Raw genomic sequence first — 23,846 nt, 5'->3', positions numbered from 1 at the left:
ATAATATCCAGAGTGCACAGCTGAAAAACCATGTAAAGAAAAAAAAAATCAGACTGGAAAAGTCTGTTTAATAGATAAAACTTCATCTGTTCCTTTTATATTATCCCCTTGTCTGACATCCTAGCCCATTAATATCTTACCTATATCAAATAAAATGCTACAAGCCCTTCCACTAAAAAGTATTGTAAGAAATTCACACTGAACATTCAAGTTTGTAAATTTCTTTTAGCCTGGTTCATTTTTTAGATCGTTATTTCATTATTATAGTTTACAGTGCTGTTTGTGCATTTGCTGCCAAGTATTCCTTGTTTTCTCTGTAGCCTCCAAATGCTCCAAGGTACTTCTACAACCAACATCTCCTTCCAAATGTAGTTTTTAATGCCTCCCCACCAAGGCATCCTCAGAATCAATGCATCTCTCATGTGTATATCCTAAAACCTGATATGCTCATTCAATGCTCAAATATGCTTGTTGAAATTGAGTGGAAACACCCAACCATGAAACTCCAGAATAAACTCCAGATACTCAAATCAATTAAGATGACTAAGAAAGGGAAATGCTATTTTGCAGGAAGCAATCCCCACATCTCCTAATTTCTCAGTCCTGGTCTAAAAAAACCCACAAAACCAAAAATCAAACAAATAAACAAAGCAAAGCAAAACAACTCAGATAAACTTATTTTACATAAAAATACATAATAAATCTTTCTATGCCAGTTTTAATAAAAACACCATTTGCCCAAAAGCCATCCCAAATTTTACAAGTGTCTTAGTTTGATAAAAGATGCTGCCTTCCTTCCCCTTTTCGTCTATACAAAATACTAAACCTAAAAGCAACAAAGTGCAGTTAAAAATTTCTTTCTTCGAGCAATAATTTTTATTGTTCTCTTGCCAAAAGGACGTCACCAGTCTCTCAGTCTTTGTATGGTCTGTTTCTCTGAACAAACTCCTGTCTTTCTGAAGACTGCCAAAAAATTAAACATGCTCTGCTACTTTTGATGGCTGGTGCCCTGAACCATTTAAAAACCACATCTGCATCTTCACTTGCTAAAACCCATCACCAAGGTTCCACAAACACCTACTCAGACACCTCCAAAAATTGCTGATATCAGAGTTTGATGACTTCTGTAAAAGCACAGAGAACAGTCAAAGCTGAGATTTGGCACATGCTTTCAGCCAATGCGGGGCTTCCTTCTGCTGCTGCAGCAGAGTCAGCTACACCAGAGATACACCAGCCATCCCCTCAGGGAACACAGACTGCCATCCAACACTTGGCTTTACTTTATTCCAGTTGTAAAGATGCAGAGATTAACAAGACTGGATATGACATGAAACCATATGTTAAGTGATTTCAAAGCTAGTATCCAAATAGGCAAGGTTTACTGGAGCATTTCAAGTTGCATCTGTTTTTATGCTAATTCCTGCCAGATTTTGAGTAACAACGTTCAAAATTCAGCAATTAAAATATCTGAAACATGGAATAAGGCTTGATCTTGTTTTTTGTATGCATATTTTGCTGAGTTAGTTTAATGAAAAATGTAACATTGAGTCATTAGCATTATTGAGTTGGAGAAGGCCACCTCAAACAGGAGTACCAGTGCATAGGAGGTGGATTCTAAGTTTCATACCTGAATTTCTCTCTCTGTATTTATGTTGGCATTTTACATACTATGAGCTTCCATTTAATTAGTTATATAATCCCAGAAGAATGGAGTATCAGACCCATGTGAGACATAATATACAAAGAAGACTAAACCAAATTATATTATTTCTTCTTAAATTTTATTCATTCTATAATGACGCAAGATTCAGTACAGTTTGTTCTGGCTTTAAATATTGAAGAACGCTGTACAAATAGTTTTATCCACTAATAAAAAGTCCAAAGCACTAAAAAGCACTAAAAATGTGTTGGTTCCTGTGAAAATTCAAAAGAGTTTAAGATATATTGCTAACACTTGGTTCAGCTGAATCTCATCCTAACTCAGGCATCACTAAGTAAAATACTTAAGGTTGAACTAATTACCTTTGCTAAAAAATACATGCCTAAGTCATATTCAACACTTGGAAAATTAGGAAATGTTATGATATTTATCCATAGGCAGTATGAAATTCATCTTAAGTGTCCTGTGTGCTCTAGGTTCTAATTTTAGATTGGTTTGTAGGGCTTTTTTTGTACCCTGTTGAACACATGGTCAACACTCAGAAAAGTAAACATCAGGCAGGTGGATTGGTACAGGCTGGTGAGCATCACTTATAATTGCTCTCCTACTTAGTAACATGGATTCATGATGGTTTGGACGCTAATTTATTGGTAAAATGCACTACACATGAATCTGGGGAAAACTCATTTAAAACTGGAAAAAGCAGCACCAACGATGGAGCCTGCAATTTATAATTGGGCGCCACTCTTTTGTAGTAGTTTACTACACATTTCTCTATCCATTTCATTAGCCTCTAAAGCCTCATTTAATTTTAAACAGGCTGAATCAGAGGAAAATCGTAGCAACTGGATTATGGAGTTCAGGCTTTTCCTGCTAGAGCAGATCTTTAATGGCTGAAAGCCAAATAGAAAGGCAACAAGTTTTTTGAGAGGACGGGCACTTATACACTAAGCAGCAACTCTGATTAAGAAAGCAGGAGTGGTTATTTTTCAGTTTTAAGGTACATAAGAAGAGAGAGACATATGCAGTGCAAGAAGATAATGATGCACCCACCATAGTTCTTCATTGTCTACTAAAACTGCCTGAAACACTTGTTAATGCCCTCAGCAGAATAGCTGTAATGGACTGCAAGGCTCTGACCAACATAAGATGCAAGTTTAAGGAATTGGATGAAAACTTTGTTCTTAAGTAGCTCTGCTAAGACATTAACAGCACTGTCTCAACAGCTCACTCTCTAAAAGGTATTCTGAAATGTCATTGTCTTCTTTAGTCTTTAAAATAGTGTCCATCGTTAGTGCTAATTACAAGAAACAATCTCTGGGCTCAGTGATGAATAGTGATCCTTTAGATTTTCTTTATGATTTACCTCATAGCAGGGAGGAAACAAAAAATAAATTAAAAAAACTACACTTTTAGTATAAGGGTACAGTACTTAAGTGACTTTGAAAAGAAGGCTGAAAACAGTGGTCTACATTTATTTAATGAGAAGTTCTAGCAGGAGTAAGAGTTCTTAAAAAAAATGATTATATGAACCATTTTTCCTTCTTCCAGTTTCTTTTTATAGTGTAAAAAATATAAATATGCTTCTTAGTACTCAGACTCTCCTTGTTCTATTTTTAAATAAAAATTAAAAATAGAGAAATCATTAAAAAGACTTGTTAAAAAAATGAAGGTATTTTAGAGTATTTGGAAACAAAGAAGAACCCTTATTTTTGGTAAATATCATACTTATTCTGCCTACCACTCAAGGGGGAAAAAAAACTGTGCTAGCAAGAGCATTATGGCTTTAACACCATTCTCTTGGTTACCAGAAAGTAAATTTCTGTTTAAAAACTTCTCAAAGCAGTCAGATTTCCATATAATCTTAGAGCATACTAAGAACTGGTTGTGCCAAGCACTTGGAGAGCTTCAAAAAAAAAAAAAACCCAACCTGCCATCTAAATGCAAGTTAGAAGTGTAAGTTAGAGAGTTAAAGTGTAAGGTGGAAAGTGCTGCTACACATCTGGCACTAACACAAGGTGTCTGATTTGGAGCAGGGCTCTGAGCACTGCAGGGGAAGTGAAGGTTTCAGCTTTCTGGTCCAAATGCTGGACACTGCACCCCTCAAAAAGATGCAACTAATCTGCTCAAGAAGGGCACAACAGCCTGAAAGCTCCTGGAACATTTATCTTTTAGGTCACAGTAGCAGCTACCAGAAAAAGCTGAGGGCAGGCAGAGGTATGTGCTCAAAAATCCTGCTGACAGCATGAAGACCATATGCCTCCATACTTGCCATGTGCCAAAGACTAGCCTAAAATCAATCAGGCTGTAACAGAGAAGTGTAGGGATCCAGATGTTTTAATTCAGTCAAGACAGCAAATCCCTTCCATTTAAAATAGCATGCCTTCTTCCCACAAGCTGCTGGAAGGACTTCAGATATTTACCCTCTTGATCAGTGTGGTTAAAGAAACAAATGCAAGATTGAGAGACCGTACTTGGAAACAGATGGACAAACTCTGAGCCTCTGGGTCTCTCAAACGCTGGATGCTCCAAATAGGGAGGGAAAGACAGATAAAGGGGAAAAACCTCATATTCTCTATCAACCCATTTCAGAACTTCTCCCACATTAAGTGACCTCTTCTAGACACAGAGAATTGTCATTTATCCAATTTTAAAGTTGCTAAACCATTTAATAGGTGTTCAGAATACAGTGGTCTTCAAATAAGGCTTCCATACTTAAAAACCAAGTAGAAATCAGCAGGGTGTCAACAGCTCTGAATTTTTTTTCCCTGTCATTTTTCCCATTCCCTCTCTACTTCCCAGTCTTGCTACTTGAAAGAAGTATTTTCCTCAAGAAAAAAATAAGTAAAACGTATCCTGTAAATAACATGCATAAACTTTCTATGTAAATAAACATAGCAGCCATGACTTACTTTGTCAACAATATTTCATAAAGAAAATGCTTCCCAAAATAATTTTCATTAAGAAACAGTGTTGAGTCATTCTGCACTCCTTTCCTGCAGCAGCTGTGATTCAATCAAGTTGGATCTTCATACAAAGTTGTAAAATTATTTGTAATGTAAATGTAAATTTAAATGTAAAATATTTGCAATTCCAAACAAGACATATATTTACCAAAATGCCTTTGTATTGGTAACAAATGTACTTCGTTGAGTGTATTTGATTTCACTAAGTATAGTCTTTGTTGGTGGTTTGAAGGGACCACATCTGCTCTTGCCAGTTTGAAAATTAGTTTTTTCCGTAACAGTATGATTTTAAATGCTGCAGAAGTTACCATTTTTTTTAAACATTATCACTTCTATTTTCAAAGAATTTGGAAAACACTATGCTGTACAAGCTTCCTACTACTCCTAACAAAAGTTCCTACTACTTCTAACAAAAGTTCCTACTACTCCTACCCAATCATTCTAAGGAGGAGGAGCACTCTCCTATTCAACACACTGCTGTATTTCAGAGCTTCTTAAAAGCTGGATTATTAATTTTTAAGCGAAGCCTTGAATAATTACTTCATTTAGAGCATTTCAGCACTGGCAGATGTTAAAGTCTTTTTTCATTCAACCTCCAATTATAGACAACAGTTATTACCTACTCCTTAAAAATATAACTAGTTGATTAAGAAAAAGAAGAGATCAAAGCTCTTGGAGCACGTATCCTTGGGATTGTAACAATCAATTCAGTGACTTAGGAAGATAAAACACTGCATTCACACAACACATGTAAGATGGCAACTCCTCTAACTGTGAAGTTGTCTCAACCACAATAAAGAGCAACCTTCATGAAAGGCAGAAGGCGGCTCTTTTCCCTTTCTGAAAATGCCAAGAGCTTCTGGGGTGCCAGGCAGCATGTGTTGTGAGAGACAGGGCTTCCCTGCACATCCTTCAGTTCTGAGCAACAAACTCAGCATGGCCTCAGACTTCATCAGAGTTTTCCATACTGGTGCTTACCATCAATTATTCCCACTAGTCTTGATTATATGAGCCTCAAAGGCTCATATCTCCCTGATACATCCTAAAGTCCTCTGAAGCTTCTGACTTTGCTATGCAATGTATGCTCTCTATGTAATTAACAAGGCTAAGGAAAGTCATTGGAGAATGCCTTTCCTGCTCTCAGATTTCCGTAGTTCCCCAGGTTAGGGTGCCTTGCTCCACAGCAACCATCGAGCCCACTATATCTGTAAGACAGACTTGGACCAACACCAAGGCAATTGTACATAACATACAGCCCAACTGTCATGGAGATTTGGCTTATCAGTGGATGAGAAAGCACTTTATTCAAGGTTGCCTAAGATCATTCTCAGAGCAAAGATCCAAGAGAAGGGTTTTCACTCAAAACCTTGCACCACCAGCAATCAAGATACATTTCTATGACCTTGTCTTCCCTAACATAAATAGATACCTACACGTAAATATGCGTGTATGCAATTATTTGAAACATTCCTAAACGAAACACTCCCCTACATATACCCTTCTCTTCCTGGGAAGGAGATGAAAGTAACAGCATTTGACAGATGCTAGACAAGTTGTTTAATGCATTCCTGAAAGTGTTTAATTAACACCGCATACAAAAAAACAAATTCCGCTAAACCTAGTACCTCAGCTACACATAAAACTGCTTTGCTCCAGCTGCTGGGCAAGACAGAAGGATGCTTAAGTCTTCTTGTTTTGCAAGGTTTACCTTAAAGCTTAAAAAAACCCTCAAAATACTCATGGGAAAGAAAAGAAAGATGACAAGCAGCAAAGTCAAGCTCAAACAGGGCATCTAGAAAGATGCTAAGCTTCAACTTGCTGAATTTCTGACACATTATACCTCAGGGGTGAGATCAGGCACTTTCTGAAAGAGATGGGTGTGAGCAGGACTTCACATGAGGCTGAGGGATCTGAAGCCATGGTAGCAACACCATTTGTGGGAACTTGAAGGTTTTTCATATTAGTCAGCTCTTCCATGGGTTAACCAAAATCCTTCCTACCTAACAGCACTTCTAAGTTGCCAATTTAGCAAATGCCTAACTCTGCAGACCCAATTGTCATAGTTCTGCTCCAGTACTGTTCCCCCTCACTTTCCTATGAGAGTTCATGACAGCATGTATAGACGATCTAATCTGACAGTTCAGTTACCCCTACTCCTACATGCTCTCCATTTCTTCCACACTTCCTATTTATGAGCAAGAACTAGAAAGTACTTCTGTGGAAACTTGAGGTTGGTGCTTTGTAATCTTTAATTGTAAAGTTTCACATTTTTCTTTTTCCTTGCACATTCTACTTCAGTCTTCTGCTCCTACAGTGACCCATCTGTTGTAGAGATCCCTCACAGTCAGAGCATGGGAAAGCAGGGGTTATGCACATTCATGTGCATGCAAGGTCCTGAAGCCTTTTTCATCATGCCTAACCTAAGTCGCCTAAAGAAAAGCCCAGCATGGTAGAAGTAACAAAAAAAAAAACAAAACCAAAAATAAAAAAAAAAAATGCAAAGAGAAAACAAACAAACAAAACAACAGGGTAGATTATTTTCACCATTTCCACTTCACATATCTCTTGACTTCTTTCATGCTGGGTCATATTTCAGAAATAGTCTCACACTGTTTCTTCTACTCCATCTGCCTCATGCCATTCCAGCTACCACAGCCTTGTTTTTCTTTGCTTACTGGGAGCACCTTGCTGACCAAGACCTATGACTCACAATCTGAAAAGATATACTGAAAAGGACAAAGCTGCCTTATCTGTCAAATATACCAATTCTGCAAATAAACTAGCTGGAGAGTTCATCTGGTGGTCATATTCCAACTACGTTTGGCATTTCCGTCATTTTTTAGATAAAAGTACTGTGAGCACATATTTTCACAAAAACAACGCAGCATTATACTTGCACATGTGCCTGGTTTCTCTGTGAGTACAAGACCAAACAAATTCAGATGGAAAACCTTCCTACAGGTTTGGGCCTCTCAAGCTGCATCCACACCAAGTTCTCAGTTTATATGCCAGATTAAAAGACCCCACTTCTTAAACGACAAGACATTTTAGAATTCTTTTCTGATGCTGGGCTACACAAATATCAAAAAGTATCCAATAATATTTTGCCCATTTATGAATGTAAGTCTTCATTGAGCCAACTAAGAGATCAATTAGTGAATTTCTTTTAATAGAATCTTATCATTCACTATTTACTCTATTACACAAATTTCACCACTTCTTAAACATAAAGAACAGGAAGAAATAAAGCATAATTAAGACAGAAAGAATTTTGAAAAGTCTTAGTAAGAGTAATATGCTTCACCACAAAAAATCCCAACATGTCTTAGATCACACAAAAATAGAAGTCTCATTTTTCTTTTTAAAAAAGAAAGGGAATTTCTAGAATTTTAAGTGCTTTTTGGAAGGAACACCAACTGTTTCTCTAAACCTCAATATTTGCATTTTACTTCAGTGAATAGAGAGGAATGCAAGCATCTCTAAAGACCCATAGCAAGTCCAGTCAAATTTAGGCTACTGATCTGTGAAGTGAGGAAACAAATTACAAAATTCAGCCATTCATGGTCAGCTTCCAGAACAGACAGTACCTTAAAACACTAAGTTACTCCACCTACAAGAGACCCAGCCCTTACGGCCTTTTGATAGTGAGCACCAGCCACAGTAACCACCTTTCAGGTAACACTTGCAGTTGGATTTACAACACAGAGGAGGAAAACCCTAACTATTGGTATCTATTCCATCAGGAACCCCACCTTTCACCTTTAGAAACATGTCCTAGCTAGAGGATTTGCTAGCTCCCTTCTCAAAGTCAAGGCACTATGAAGTTAGAAATTCAAGTACCATTAAACAGTGTCATATAAGACACAGGACTGTGGAAGATAAAAGGAAATTGTTGTGTATTATCACAAGCATTTACCTGGAAAAGGGCAGGGCCAGTATTTCAGATACAGCTCCCTGGAACTAGTCTATTTCACACCAGATTACCTCTGAATAATCCTGACTTCCTAAACACCTGCTGGCACCAAGGTCTGTTTGAGGAGGATGGGTGCATGCTGGTCTAACACAGGAGAGCCTCAGCCTTAGTAACAAGAGCAATTACCTGGAGAGGTAAATTCAATCCTTTTCAGGCAGCAACGACAACCCACATCTCTTGCTTCTTGGAAAAGCACGCTAAGGCTTTCTCTGAAGTAAAAAAGTCAGTGGGGGCAGTAGCTCCAATTCAACTGACGTTACGGAAATCTGGTCACACCGACTTTAAAAAATTATTCAGATAGATGAAAGATTTCAGGTGTCCAAAAATCTTTATCTCAACAGATGAAGGAAAGAAGAAAAGATTCTATACACATTTCCAAGCCTGCGGTTTCACAAATTTATTATGCCAAGGATCCTTCACACTAATTAGGAGTTATCTAATGATTGCAGGTGCCAAACCTGGTTACCTGCAACATAATATAATGAATTTGTTCCAGGTTTAAGAGAACTTAATACCAGTACAGTATATTTAGATGAAAGCTACAACACTGAAATTAGTTGTATTAAGTTTTCTTAGCTACCACACAGATTTTACTGGCCACATCTTGTGCAGCTTTGTTTCAAAGTCATCCCAAATCTTCTGGCTCTGATCCCAGCAAGACATTTTAAGACTCACTACTTCAACAGGCATAATCTGACACTAGAGATTCTTAGTCAAATAAACATGACTCGTATCAAAGATTGTGCTTGAGCAACATAGTGAGTGTAATGACAGAAACATGCAGAAGATAAAACATCACAAGACTGACATACAGCACAGTCAGCAGTCTGGCAATAGTTAAAAAAGTTTCTGTGTAGGCACTCAGCAGATGTAGGTTACTTCTGCCAGGATAAGCCTTAAGATTTCTTCTTTATTGAGACTGGCTTTGCTGACATGTGCCTCAAAGCCATTGTGTGAATACTCTCCAAAAAAATGAAAAGAACAAAGACAAACATGGAATACAGGATGAAGCCTTATTTATCATCCACTTACAGAGCTCAGGCTGCATGAACAAAATACAGTCATGATATATAAATGCATTTACCTTATTTTTCAGACTTAAACGTCCCAGACTAAAAATGTTTTCCTTTCCCTTCTCCATTAAACCTGCTTAATTGATGAGAATCAACTGACTAAAATGCAGAAAGGCCAATATTCTCATTTTACTTGAGAGCGAAAGAACAGAACTCTTTTCCTTGCAGTGCGAGGAACAGAAAAACACTTAAGCCTTTCAGCTGATGATGTGCTTACAGTTCCACATATGTATATTTTGGACTTCAATTTAGCCCTTCTTATTTGCGTACAAAGTTTTTCATTGCTGTTTTATCTTTTTGGTAAATCTACTTTGGCAATGTTAATTAACAGTTGCTCCTTTTCCTCAAATTGATAAAATAATGTTCTTAAGAAAAAAAAACCAAAAAAACCTAAAAAAAACCACCAAAAACATCAGAAATTCTGTCTGGATTGCAAATTCTTTCCTGGTCATGTATCTTCTGTACAACACTGAAGCGATTCAAGAGTATTCTGCAAGACACTGTGATTTACAGAATGGAAGATGATGTGAGAAATACAATCCCAGGGCTGTTTTTATTCTAAAGTTGGGCTTAGGAACAGAGAACACAACATACCAATTTCTGTAAAATTAATATCAAAGAAACAAACAAAAAAACCCCTCAAAGAACTAGTTCTGAAAGCTTGGTAACAAGGCATTAAGTATTGTGCTTGGAGATCTGGCCAATGTGGTGCTATACTTATGTGAAGCTCAACTGACTGCAAATTGAGATACAAGTTTTCCTCCATATGGAAAGAGCTGCTTTCAGCATTAACTGCTCAGAACTGTAAGTATGGATAAAAAAAGCAGCAGGTGAAACACTTCTGTGTATCAGTAACATTGCTAAGGATCATAGCTGTTTTATGCTCCCTTCAGGAGGTAATCAAGCATGAAGAGAGATGAGCAGTGAATTTACTCAGAAGGAATGATTAGCATGCAGTGAGTGGGACGTAAAATGCTGCTGAACTATGTCACTGTGAACGATTCTAAACATACTTTAATAATACAATTTTCTCCTAGAAGCAAATAGAATGCTTTGAACTAGCAGAGACTGATAAACAGCCCTGTGCATTGCTCTCTGCTTGTCTCCTCTTGACAGGATTTAGAGGCAGGGTGGAAAGGAAGAAGACAGATCCAAAAGTTAGAGTTTGGATGGCTTTATACCACTGCTCATATCCAAGGGTTTCATGTTGGGAGTTACAGATACCAATGCTGCATCTAGTTTTATGAGATGCATTTTGCAGAATGCGAACAGTTACAGTCCTTGAAAACATGATGCAGTGTCAATTTCAGGGAGCTAGATTTTCTGGGTAAAAACTTCTGAAAGCATCAGAAGACCATGAAGTCCTGCAGGAACCTGCTACATAGAAGTAATTCATAAGGGTTTTTTCATGATGAACAACAAATAATTATCTTTTGGGGCTTGTAATAGGATTCCCGGAAATATCTATATCAAAGTATTGCTTGAGCACATCACTGTCCCAGGTCAGCTTTACACTGCATAAACAAGTAACTTTTTCACAGAGGTGTTAACCTTTAATAAAAGAGGGCAATGCTGTGCCTGAAACCTATTCTTCAGCAGAACAGTAAGAATGGTCAACAGGGGTCCTGTGACTGTCCCCCATGAAGAGCTGCAGTCCTTTGACACAGGAGATCTAGGGCTATCACCCTGTCACTCTAAAGCACCACCACCCTGCCAGGACACAGGCAACTATTTCAGCTTTTATGAGCTTTCATTATTTCAGGTCCTCATGCACAAAATATGCTCCCCTGCGAGTAAAGCCCAAATAAACACCAACCTTTTTCAAATGAAAGTGACAGAGTGTCTTTGGCCTAGGCACATTGATCTCAAAAACTTCCAGCAACTCAAGTCATTTGTATGGCACTTTTATACTTAGAATAAATACCTCAAGAAAGAAATCTGATTATTTCCCTTGGCATTTTTCCAAATACCTTAATTATTTGGCAATGTTGCTACATAGATTATATATATATAAACTAAAAGGCAACACTACTCATGTTTGCCAGCCTGGCTCTCAATTCCATCTGCCAGTGCCATAGGACTGTGAAATCCATTTGCTGCACTAAGTTGCCTACAAGATGGTCATCTGAAATGTGCACAGCTCACCACAGTCAACCACGTGCAGTTAATTTTTGTTAAACATGTGATAAACCACCGAAACAAACTACCTTCTTTATTTAGCAATATGCCTCAAGAACAGATTTTCTGATTTACTGGGATAGTTCTCTCTGTTATCCCATTAGATACACATTGCTAGAAACACCCTGGGTATCCCGTTGTCAGACAAATGACTTAAGATATTAATGGCTCTTCAAGTAACATCAGTTCCTTCTGCTCTTGATTATTGAAGAATCGTCCCATAAAATATCACTCATTAGATCAAATCAATGAAAAAGTGCAAAGCAAACAATAAGAAGTCCCACTTCCTACCAACTTTTCACCAAAACTCATATTCCTTATATCTGCCAACATCTTTAAATACTTACACCACCCTGATTATTTCCTCACAGCAAAAGTTATCAGAATGATCTTTCGTAACAAACACAGAGCTGGCAGGGCAGCCCACTGCAAGAAGACATTGATAGCTATGCATGGGGAATGAAACTTTCAATGTTCTGACTCCATCTGCTTCCTGTATCTAGCACGGAAAAATAGTTACTACTTTTCTCTGCCTCTTTTTATTTTGGTCTAATAAATTTTGAAACACTGAAACATAACTTTGGCCTAACCCAAAATATTTGTAAATGATTTCCTGAATGAGAAAGTTATATACAAATCTGTTGTATATCAATATGGTGCTCCTTTCAGAGCTGTATGAATACTTATGTTAGATTGGATCTATAATGTCACATAGAAGTGAAATCTGTTTCAGTATGATTTTATGCAGCCAGAATTTTTCAACAAAAATCAAGCACCAGTTATGGTGACATTTTAAGATATGACCTCACATTTCATAAATGTTGGTTTGTGACTATTCTTCCTTCTTTCAAAACCACTTTATTTTGTCTTTTAAAAAAAAGCACTGTAAAAGCACAATAAATTGACGCAGGAAGGGTTGAGCAAATGCATGAAACTACATAGCTGTTCAGTCTATAAAAAAAGAAAAACAAAAAAACAAAACAGAAAAAAACAAACCCCAAAACACGATGTGGTAAGTGAAATAGTAATGTCAAAAGAAAATAGATCTTTACAGCATAGGGTTACTCTTTAAAAAAAAAAAAAAAAAAAAAGAAATTAGATGTGCAAGCTTTTGTACACCTTAGGGAAATAAGTGGTATCGTGCAGGTTCAGTTCTGCTCAGCCTACTTGGTTTCTCCCAGAGATGCCTCTATCTTCCAGCTAAGAGCATAAGCTTTATTCTTCCAAGAAAATATATTCAAAAATATATTTGATTTCACACACTGCTCTAGGCCCCTAACATTAAGAGCAATGTCAGCATTCAAACACTCTCAGCTTATCCTTTTAGGTCTTAAAAGGGGTATAACACAAGAAACCAGCAGCATAATTCTCCATTTGTTTTCCAATCCACTTGTTTTATGTGTCTTTGTTCAAACACCCATCCCACTGGCACGTTCACACCATGCTTCTAAGCCTCCCCTAAACCTGCAAAGCTGGACTGACGTGGCCTAAACAAAGCCAGTAGCTAACAGTACGTGCTGTCACTGCACATTGTGTCAGAGCTGTGATGGGAAATGCTGTCTTGGCAGCACCCTAAGGAGCCTATTCCAGTTGCTGTTGGAAACTGCTCCTTTGAGATTACTTACAGGGCTAATTACAGGTACACACAGGCTAGACATCAACCTATTCTTCCAGTTGACATACTGATTTCTTCTGTCATTTATAATTATTTTATGAGAAAAACTGCATACAAGCTGAAAATTCTGTGCATATTACATGACCATGAAAGTGCTTTAGTGATCCAGGTGAGAACAATAGATGATCTCCTTCTGATCATACAGCAGAAAGTACTTCCTCTAATTGTTTAACAAGTTTCACAGCAGTGCTTGCTAAGCTATCTTCTCTGCCTTGTCCCAGAATCATGAAAGTAACAGTCCCTACACAGGACAAAATCAATTTCACCAAACCTGTGAATTTTCAGTCATTCGTCTTCTTTCTCAGCTTAATGAAAAGAAACACAAAGTACTTCTATGCTCGCTATTTAAGCGTTTACACCTTTGCTTCATCTAAATCAGCTTAATCAAATACTACTACATTTATTGCTTGTTGGAAAAATCCATCTTACGTCTTTAATTCTAAGAAATTTTCAAGCAGTTCAGTGTACAAGAATCATGTTCAGACACAGCAAAAGAGGAAAATTACAACATACTTAGGGTGAAAACCATCAAATCCTTTATTAATCTGATAATATGACAGACTAATCCAATGGTGTGGGTTCTTTCTTACCTCAATAATCTTGTCATGAATTTGCAGGCCTTCTGCTTTGTCTGCAGGTCCATTTTCCAAAATCTTTGACACATAAATTCCGTCAGCAGATTCCTCCTGATTGTTCTGTACCAGGCATTAGGGAAGTTGCAAAAAATGCCATGTTAGTACAAAAACTGAGATGGTACTAAAATCAGGAGCAATGAAAAATGTAAATCCATCTGAAATATGCAGCTCACTTTTCTAGCTAAGAATTAAAGTCCTTCGGATTTTTTTTAACTTGCTTAACACAAAGTAGTTATTAATCAAAAGGACAGAATTAATGAGCTATTCCAGTAATTTTTATAAGATTATCCATTTACTTCCGGTTATTTTAGTCTAAATGAGACACAGTGTGCAATAGTAATCTGATCCCAGCTAAAATACTTGGAGCAAACCTCAGACTTCACAGCAACCAGTGAGTAGCACATAAAAGCACAGTAGAAAACACTCATAAAAACAGACGCATAAGTGTTTCTATCAGAAGGAAAGGGGCTCCTGCAGTACTGCTGCTTGCAAACTGCCTTACTGCATTTGAAAATAAAGCTCCAAGGAACAAAGCAACATTAGTTAGCTGGCACGTAACAGTGAAAGGATTTGGTTGGAACTGGTTAACCTTGTAAATCCTATTCACATGGGAGACTGAGAACTTGCTCAACTATAAAATCCATACAGACAAGCTGTGGACAAAAAGAGAATCCATCTCCAGCTGGTCTCTGCAACATTAAGTATAACTCACATAAGGTCAAATTTAAAACAGGCAAGTTTTCTACCACAGCTGCAACAATATAACTGATGTTGTTGTACATGCTGGAATTACTTTATTTCATCACATGATAGTTTAAAGTAGGTTAAAGTAATTATTAATAAAGAATTAATGATAAGCAGCCACTGCCTACTTAGAAGGTTTTAAGTGTTTATACAAATAACAACATGGCTAGCAATAACTGAAGTAATCTTTTTCCAGCCAATTTATGCTTTTGATTGCAGTTTATATGATGTTTATTTTCCTTTGTGACTGGTGAATCCTAATCAACAGCACAGTTCATATGTGCACAGGTTTCCAGTCTAGGTCCTATACACTCATGGGGAAAATGCTTAATAACTTTTTCTAGTAAGAAAACTGTAGAGGCATATGTAAAATATACTTTACACAATATGGCAACAGTCCTATGGAGACTTGACCCAGGTATACTTAAGGTAAATAAATATTTATTCAACACAATATTAATCAGACTATGTTTTCACAAATTCTTTTTTTCCCCTTTTTCACAGAGACTCATACATGTCAGAAGGAGTGAGAAGCAAAAGGGAAATACAGTAATAGTTCTAGCAATATTTTGAAATGATGAACAAATAGACTTCCACTGACTTCCTGTCTAAGCAGTGAGATATTAAACTCTGATAATGACCACTAGTGAAAATACAAGAGGGACATGGTTTGGTTTTAACCTGAGAAAAAGCTAGATTACAGCACCTTCAGCCACATAAAGTGTATTTCTTTCCATCAGAAAATTCATTGGCATTTTCAAAAAAAAAAAAAAAAAAAAAAAAAAAAAAAAAGGTATTTCAGTCTGGCTTGTGGTCCCCATCAGTTGTATGTGCTGGTACCCACCACTCCTGACAGGAAAACATAGCACAAGGCATACAGAGCACCAGCACTATGTCACACAGCCCAGGGGTGGTGCAGCAACTGTGCCTGCAGCACACCTCCCTCCAGCCTGGCTTTGACGTGGTGTCCTCAGGGGAAACAATCCTCCCAGCCAGACAGAGCTGGGGCCCGTCAAAGCAGCCTTGCTCCCTCAGAATAATGAATCACCTCTTGGAAACACACCTATGAGAAGCAAGTTCCTTTCCGACAAAACAAAAGTTGATCCTATGATGAGCTGTTCCTTTCCACTCCTCCTTCCTTCATGTAGGAGGTAAGCAGTGGGGATGCCTATTATGGACTGAAAATAAACACAGCCAACAGAAAGTATGTATGTACGTTACCCAAGTCACCAAGAGTCACCTACTTTCTGATGCAAATAAGCTGCATTATACTTATAAAACATGAATAACATGGGATGAAGAACACATCCCCAAACACATGACTAATAGAGAGACATCACTGTTTTGCTCTTCTGTTGCAAGAGCCAATGTTTCAACCAAGGGCATTTTTCCTGGACAGCCTGAATGTACAGAGCACCTTCATGAACTCTTTTTGTCTATTTAACAACTCCTGTTCCACTGTTTAAGCTCTCGAGCAGAACACAGTGGTTTCAATATCTGAGTCAACTCAAGCATTTTTTCCTCTTCTATCCTCAGCTCCAGATACACTGAGTCTCACACTGATATCTGGGAAATGCCAATCAAATGCCTGTGGTAGTCACATTTGCCAAAGTAAGAACAAAACACAAAGGAATTTCCAAATTGAACCTCAAAGATTCAAAACCACCTGAGACCCACTCCTGCCTCACAACCTCACCAATTTGTCTCCAAATGTGAATGTTAATAGAGATTAATTTCCTTGTCTCCATTTGGCAGTCTTCTCAACACAAAGTCCTATAGACTATCATATATTTATAATTTATTCCTTAAAACTACAAAATATTAAGTCAGAAAGTCTGACAGTCTGTGATATATATCACTGTTGCAGTATGCACTGTCAACTTCCAAGTCCTTTAAAGGAGTTCAGTTACCATCCCAAGAAAACTGAACATATGCTTCCCTTCCCCTGCAGTTCTCCTACAGATGTGAATAAGAGACATCAAAATGCAATCCAAACTAAAGATTGTCTGAATTTTGTGACTGCTATACTCCAAATATAAATATAATCATGACATGCGATTTTAACCTGTTGTCTCATCCTTCCACTAGAAAAATCTAAGAAACTGTTGCTTTGGATTTACAGCCCCAGCATCTGATAACTGCTGGTCTTCATATTTACCCACAGGGAACAGTAACTGCAGCACAGACAGTGGACTAATGGGAACAGACTCTTTGGCACCACTAAATATAGCTTTAGAGCAGAAGATTGCCAATCTAATATACAGGGTCCTACTCCCCTCCTCAGCAATACTAGAAGGCTACAATTCTCCCAGTTCACAGGAACCTGATCAGTACATAATTATTACCAACCCTTTTTAATCAACTGTTCATTTTCCGGTTTAACAGGTTTCTTTACCCTTCATATGCAATGACAGTCCTGATTAATGCTTTTGGGAAGATGAAGTGGAAAAAAAAATAAAAATGCAAGCATATTCATGTGTATATTCTAAGTGGGGGCTAGTGATCCTAATGCATATTCTATGGTTAGCAATGAACTTTCTAAAACTAGACTGATGAGATTAAGATTCAGAAGCATTTGTGAAAAACTTTTCAGTTCATAAAGAAAAACTCAAAGTAGGCATGTGAGAACAGGACATATGCTTAAACTATCTGAGCTACAGAAGCAAATTTTCTTCTCTCCTGTAAATGGAAAAACAAACAAACAAACAGACAAACAAACAAACAAAACAAACAAAAAAACCCAAGGAATTCCACAAAATTCCAAAGGCTTAATCCTGCAACAATGACTTTTATGAGTAGTCACAGAGATTTCCATTGAACAATTTGCATGAATACATATTACTCACATGGGAACTTAGTGTAAACCAGCCTAAAGTTTTAAAGCAAAAAAACTATGAACACCCTTTCAAAAAATGAGAATAATACAACTCTCATGAGATAACATCTTCCAATGTCTCCAGTTATACCTGATAATAAATAGTTTTTCCATCTGAAGAACAGATTCCATACCTACTGTCATCAAAAGTTACTCTTAATTAACAGTGTATACTGTAAAAGTAGATATGGACAAAATCACCTACAGTTATTTGTCTCTTTACCTGTCTGGGTCGTCCTCCTATAATATTGAATCCCAAAGTATCATTTTCTCGGTGTAGCATGATCATTAATGGCTTGCATTCTCCTCCCTAAGAAGCAAGAGATTGAATATTGTTAAAACACAATCTCAAGAAGTTATTAAATGAAAACATTCTTGCAAGTACGATTTTTAGATGGAGAATATATAAGATAAGGCCTGAAGGAAAACTAGGCTGAAAATACTTGGCACTGGGAAAAGAAAACAAAGGAAAAGTCATGATTCACTGAAAAGTTAGCAGGTAACACGATTATGTCTAGTTATCTTCAGATGAACAGAAAAAAGGATATATTTGAGGTGTGAGGAATTCTTGGCACCACTGAAAAAAGTCAGAGCTCCAAATGTCTGGAGGTCTCTATAAACATAATATCCCTACACGTGTTAACACTTCAAACATTAAACATACAGATTAAAATGCACAACGTTATAATTATAAAGACCTCAAAGTCATAGGAGCACACATTTTTAAATCACTTTTCAGAGAACACACAGAAAATGAAAAATAGCACTTTCTCTCAAAAAAAAAAAAATCCAAAACAACATCCGTAAAAATATGGGGTTTATTCCGATAAAAGGCTTAAAATATGAAGCAAACACTGAGAAGAATAAACGGAGTAAAAGTTAAAAATTATAAAAGAAAAATATTTTTCTTCAGTGCACCAGGTAAATAATTAAAAAAAAAAAAAATAAAATTGGGGGCTTTAGCACAGCAAGTTATCTTGTCTTAGGCTGAAACTGACATTTTATTCACAGGGTCAGTGTCGTGTTTGATGCCCGAACGGTACATTTGAATTCAGTTCGGTGTATTTTTACCGCAGCGATAGTTTTCCTCCCCAGCTCCTGGTTTATCCCTCCTCAGATGCCCGAGCGGCAGCGCCCACAGCGACCCCTCCCGGCGGCGCTGGGGAGCGGCCGGCGGAGCGACGCTCCCGCCTGTGCCCGCACCTCGGCCAGCTCCTCACCCCCAGTCCCGACACTTCTCCTCCCTTCTCCAGACACCGGCTGTCCTCGCACACCCCACCCCTAGCAGCCACTGCTGTCCCACTCCACATGACCTTACCTCATCTGCCAAGAGATGAAGCAAGTGTATGAGCACACCTCTCGGATCCAGCAAGCTAAACCTCACGGACTAGCTAACCAGAGGAAACTTGAAAAAAAAAAAATTAAAAATTCAAGTTTTCAGAGTTACGCAATGCCACAAAGACCTGGGAGACGTGTACTCTGAGGCATTCTAGCGTCCTGTGAACAACGTCCCCTTTCCCATTTTCCATGCAGCTGGCAGATGCCCTGCACACTACATTTGCTTCGGGTGCGAGTTTCGCTGCTCAGGCCTTATCCACCTGGGGTTTTGCTTCCCAAGGGCCCGCGTAGATTTAGGTAGAAAGAAAAGATTTTTGCATAAAACACTTCTCACCACTGCTGCAATCAGCAGTGTCTGAGCCTGCACAGTGACCTTCCAGGCAGGAATTAAAAACCAACCAGTACCATCACCGTAAGTGAAGCCAGCTCACCGCAATTCTCGGATGGTTTGTTTTGCCTAAGGAAGCGTGTCGGTCTCTGGGCATTGCCCTCAGATCCGAGGGGAGATCGCAGCACTGCTCCGGCCTCTGCTTATCAACGGCGGTAGCTGTCATTCCATTCTACCAAAGCTTTGCTGTCCTTTCGCCAGAGTTTCCAAAGTCTACAATAATTTTACACTCAAGTTTTTTAAGACAACTTCTCAGCTACTCAAATAAAAGTTAAAACCCAGCTCCACGCCCCTGAGATGCCGCTAGTACCAGCTGGAGCAAAACGAGCAGCAAGCGCAGCTGGGTCCCTGCGAGGTGGGGCGGTCTGATGTGGATACCCTGATCGGAGGAACCAGGACCCGTCTGCCAGCTGCCAGCCCAGGAGCGAAGCCATCTCCCTCCCGCTCGTTCCCCGTCCTCTCCAGCCGAGCAAGCGCTCGGTCGCAGCCTCTGCCGGGCACTGCTGGGCTCACCGCAGAAAGGGTTTCGGATGCCGAAGGGCGACGGAAGAGGGACCGGCCAGAAGTGCGTCCCCAGCGGGGAAGTTACCAAAAATCAACAAAATAAAACTCTTTATCTGGCAACAGGGGGATGTATCTCCTCGAAAGAGACGAGGCACGGGCAGGGGAGGCTCGCACCGCCCGGGAGATGCGCAGCGGGATCGGGCTGGGTCCCGGACTGCTGTGGTGGTGATTGCCGCCCCCGGGGAGACCGTCCCCCCCCCCCGTCACTGGGCCCGTGGTTCACAAGTCGGGCACGGGAAAAGCAGGTTGGAGGAGAGTACAGCTGGAGGGGCGCAGACCGGGGCGCGCTGCCCCGCCGGTCCCTGTCGCCGCACTCACCTTGCCGGGCTGGCTGCCCGCCAGGTCCCGGGCGATGCTGCTGATGTGGCTCATATACTGGCCGAACTTCGCCTGGTACCGCCGCGCCGTGAGCTGCACCTCGCTCTGCAGCGCCGACAGCTGCGCCAGCAGCGACTTCTCCCTCCTGCTCCAGCGCAGGGCCTCCCTCTTCAGCTCGTGACCCGGCTCCGGGGCGCCGCCGCCCCGCAGCGCCCGCAGACAGCGGAGCCCGCCGCCCGCCCGCGGCTGCCCAGCCGAGCGGCCGGAGGGGCGCCCGGCCCGGTGCTCCGGCTCGGCGGGGCCGGGTGGCCCGTAGCGGCACGCCGCGAGGTGGGCGGGCAGCTCCCGCAGCCGCACGGTGCGGCCGCAGCCCCGCGGGCTGTAGTCGCACTTGACCTCCAGCTTCTGGACGAGGCTACGGAGGGGCAGGACGGGGCGCAGCTCGGCGGCCGCCAGAGGCCGGCAGCGCAGCGGGCAGCGGCGGCGCCGCGCCGCCCAGGGCACCAGGCAGCCGGCGCAGAAGACGTGCCCGCACGGAGTGGACAGCGGCTCCTCCAGCACCCGTCCGCACAGCCCGCACTGCAGCTCCGCCGCCACCGGCCCCGCGAACCGCGACGGGTCGAAGCCCATGGTGCGGCCGAAACTTTCGGCGCCGTGACCCCGGCCCGGCCCCGGAGCCGCTGGAGCCGCTCCCGGCGGGCGGCGGTGAGGGGCGGGCGGAGGAGCGGGGCTGCGCCGAGGGAGGCGGGCGGCAGCGCCGAGACGGAGATCCCGGCGGCTCCCCCCACCCTCTCGCATTAGCTCCCTCTCCTCGGCGCTACCGCCCCACGCCCAGCCCCGGCACCACCTCCACCCTCCCGGAGCATCCTCGCTGCGCGGCGGGGCGAGGGACCGAGGCGAGTGGACGCGCCGCCGCTCGACCTGTGCCCATTACTCTCCCCCGTGCGGGCACTGTCCCGACGGGAGAGCTGTGCCCCCGGTGGGTCACTCCCCGCTGGGCTGTGGTCGCGGAGGGAGGGAGTCAAAAGGCTGCGGGACAGCGAATCGCTCGGACTCTGGCTGATGCTCACTTGTGCTGGTAAATAATGCGCACGTGTGAGCACATCTGTTTCACGTCTTTCCAAAAGGCTTCCTCCTCTCTTTTCTTCCCGTTTTGGGATATCTGTCAGGGCACAGAATCCTGAAATTCCTAGTACTAGTGCTCTCTTTGTTGCCACACTAGAAAGGAAATAAGTCAGGGTAAGAAAATTACTCGTTGAGCTCCCTTAAACTACAACATATGTATAAGCAACACTTTCATTTAAAGAAAGCTAAAACACAGCAAAATCTGTAAAAGTGTTGTTAGGATCAATAGCTGCCTCGATTCTACCCCTTCATTACTGCACAACCCACAACACACACTGAAACATGAAACTCCTAACACATTCCCCACATAACTTCACTATTGAAAACACAGGGCCAGATTGCTGCCCCCAGCCCTCCAAGAAAGCCTCCCAGAGCAGAGAGGGATGGAGATCTCTGAGGGGTTTGTTTCTTCAGCCGGCTCCTTCACATGTGGATCAGACACCATCATTTTTTGGAAAGATTACAGGTTTGGTCTGTAAAGGCTCGATCCCAAGTTATTTCCTGGGCTGAGAACTTCAGAGGTAGAGCCAGGGAGTGTCCTCACCAGTTCTGCAATTTCTGCTTTAAACTCTGAATCTCAGGAGCCAATCCCCTGGGAAAGCCATGGGGGCTTTTGAGACCCACTAATGAATGGTTCTTTTTCCATGACTAAAAAGGCATCATGTGGGCAATAAAGCAGAGACTTATTTCTTCCCAAAGCAAGAAGGAAAACCCTGCACATACCTGCCCCTAGAACTGAATCTGAGATAGCATATCTGTTGTGTATACTCATTATGTACTTAACAAAAGATTGGCAATGCCTCACAGAACATCCACAGACACAAATATTACTGAGAAGCACCACCAATCTACTCTTTCTGACTTGCCAAACAGAAACCCACAGTTTTTGTTGTATTACCATGACTATGAAATAAATAAGCAAATGAACTGCACCATTAAATAGTCACTCATCTTGAAAACAATGCACTATAATCCAATATATCATTGTAGATCAAAATTGCATTCACACAAAAAAGGAAATCAGACACCTTGAGTATTGTGCTATTCATACTGGTTTTAATTATCCATTGATTTCAATCGCTTTGCTCACAGGGTCAAATCAGTGTCATTCACAATGTTATAGAAAATTATTTTAAAATAGTGTCTTCCAGTACATTTTTCACTTTAACTATTAATTCAGCCTCATTATTTGTTTGTATCCTCTTCTGTCTCCCAGGGTCCCAATGTATCTCTTACACCTCATTATACATGGGTCAGAATTTCAGGTCTGAGCACAGGCAGTAATGTCTTCATTCATAAATTGAACTGGGCAGAGAAAAGGCACTAACACTGGTTCATGATCTGTTAAACTGGTATTGCTTCACTTCATCTGTTAGTGTGAAACGGTTTTGGCTGAGATGTGTGAGCAGCCTCCCAAGCCACACTTGGACATAGCATTAGTGCTGCAGGGCATTAGTGCTGCAGGGCCAAGTGCCAAGAGATAGTTGGAGGTGGCTGCTCTCTTTGGGACACGGAGGCTTAGGGGCAAGGCTGCAAGTCCTTCTGGAGTCCCTGGCACATTTTATTCACCAGTATAAATGCGGGTGTAGAAATGAGGCAGCCAGGTTTGAGCCTTGGAGCCTTTCGGCTTCTTTTAGATTAGGTGATTAATTAAACAATGGTTTAGGATTCCTATGGTAGGCATACTTGAAAAAAAACCAATTCTGTCCTTTCTGGCCCACTTTGGGCATTGGTGAAATGTCAATGCACTGGCAAAACAATTCCAGGCAGATGACTGGAAGGCAGTTGCCTTTTTCTCTGCTTGTGTTGGACTAAGAAATTATCTTTCTTTGCCGTGATGTCAGCATAGATGGAAGCACAGGCAACTGGGTTTATTAGCAGAAGCAATTTTCCAGTGCAGGAACCTGTAATAAGACAAATATACTAAGCTCATCTAAAGATAACAGCTGCCTACACACCAGACCTCCATGGAAATGGATACTCCTGGATAAATACATGTGAATGTTACCCATGTGCTTACAAGCAATGATTTCTACAATTAGTCCTATTAGTTCTGATGTAATCAGGAAGTGAAAAACACAATCCTCATACTGTCCTAAAATATTCTGAAAGAGACAAAATAATTATAATTTTGTTTTCTCCTTCAAGGCCTCAGCACCTACAGCTCCAGGTTTCATCCAGCCACTCCAGTCATGGGTTCACTGAGGTGGTCAAAGAGGGAAAAGCAGATTTAGGGAGACGGAGAAAGACTGAGGAGCATAGGAACAGCAGTGCTCTCATCAACACTGGAGACAGCTGTGATAGCACCACACTGGGACTGCACCCAGTCATGGA

The 23,846-nt window shown here is 40.8% G+C and overlaps 1 protein-coding gene across 1 annotated transcript in view; it reads right to left on the bottom strand.

Moving 5' to 3' along the window:
* The window catches only part of PDZRN4 (PDZ domain containing ring finger 4), a 228,379-nt gene extending 207,362 nt beyond the window's left edge, over positions 1 to 21,017 (bottom strand). The window contains exons 1-3 of the mRNA XM_062491143.1: positions 20,388 to 21,017; positions 18,003 to 18,089; positions 14,116 to 14,220 (exon numbers count right to left, since the gene is read on the bottom strand). Of these exons, the coding sequence (XP_062347127.1) occupies positions 14,116 to 14,220; positions 18,003 to 18,089; positions 20,388 to 21,017 (822 nt within the window). The remainder of the gene's footprint in view (positions 1 to 14,115; positions 14,221 to 18,002; positions 18,090 to 20,387) is intronic.
* Between the last annotated feature and the right edge of the window lie 2,829 nt (positions 21,018 to 23,846).

This window comes from Cinclus cinclus, chromosome 4 (genome assembly GCF_963662255.1).
Source record: "Cinclus cinclus chromosome 4, bCinCin1.1, whole genome shotgun sequence".
Lineage (NCBI taxonomy): Eukaryota > Metazoa > Chordata > Aves > Passeriformes > Cinclidae > Cinclus > Cinclus cinclus.
Note: the sequence above shows the minus strand (reverse complement) of the source record. Positions and strands in the feature narration are given on the sequence as shown.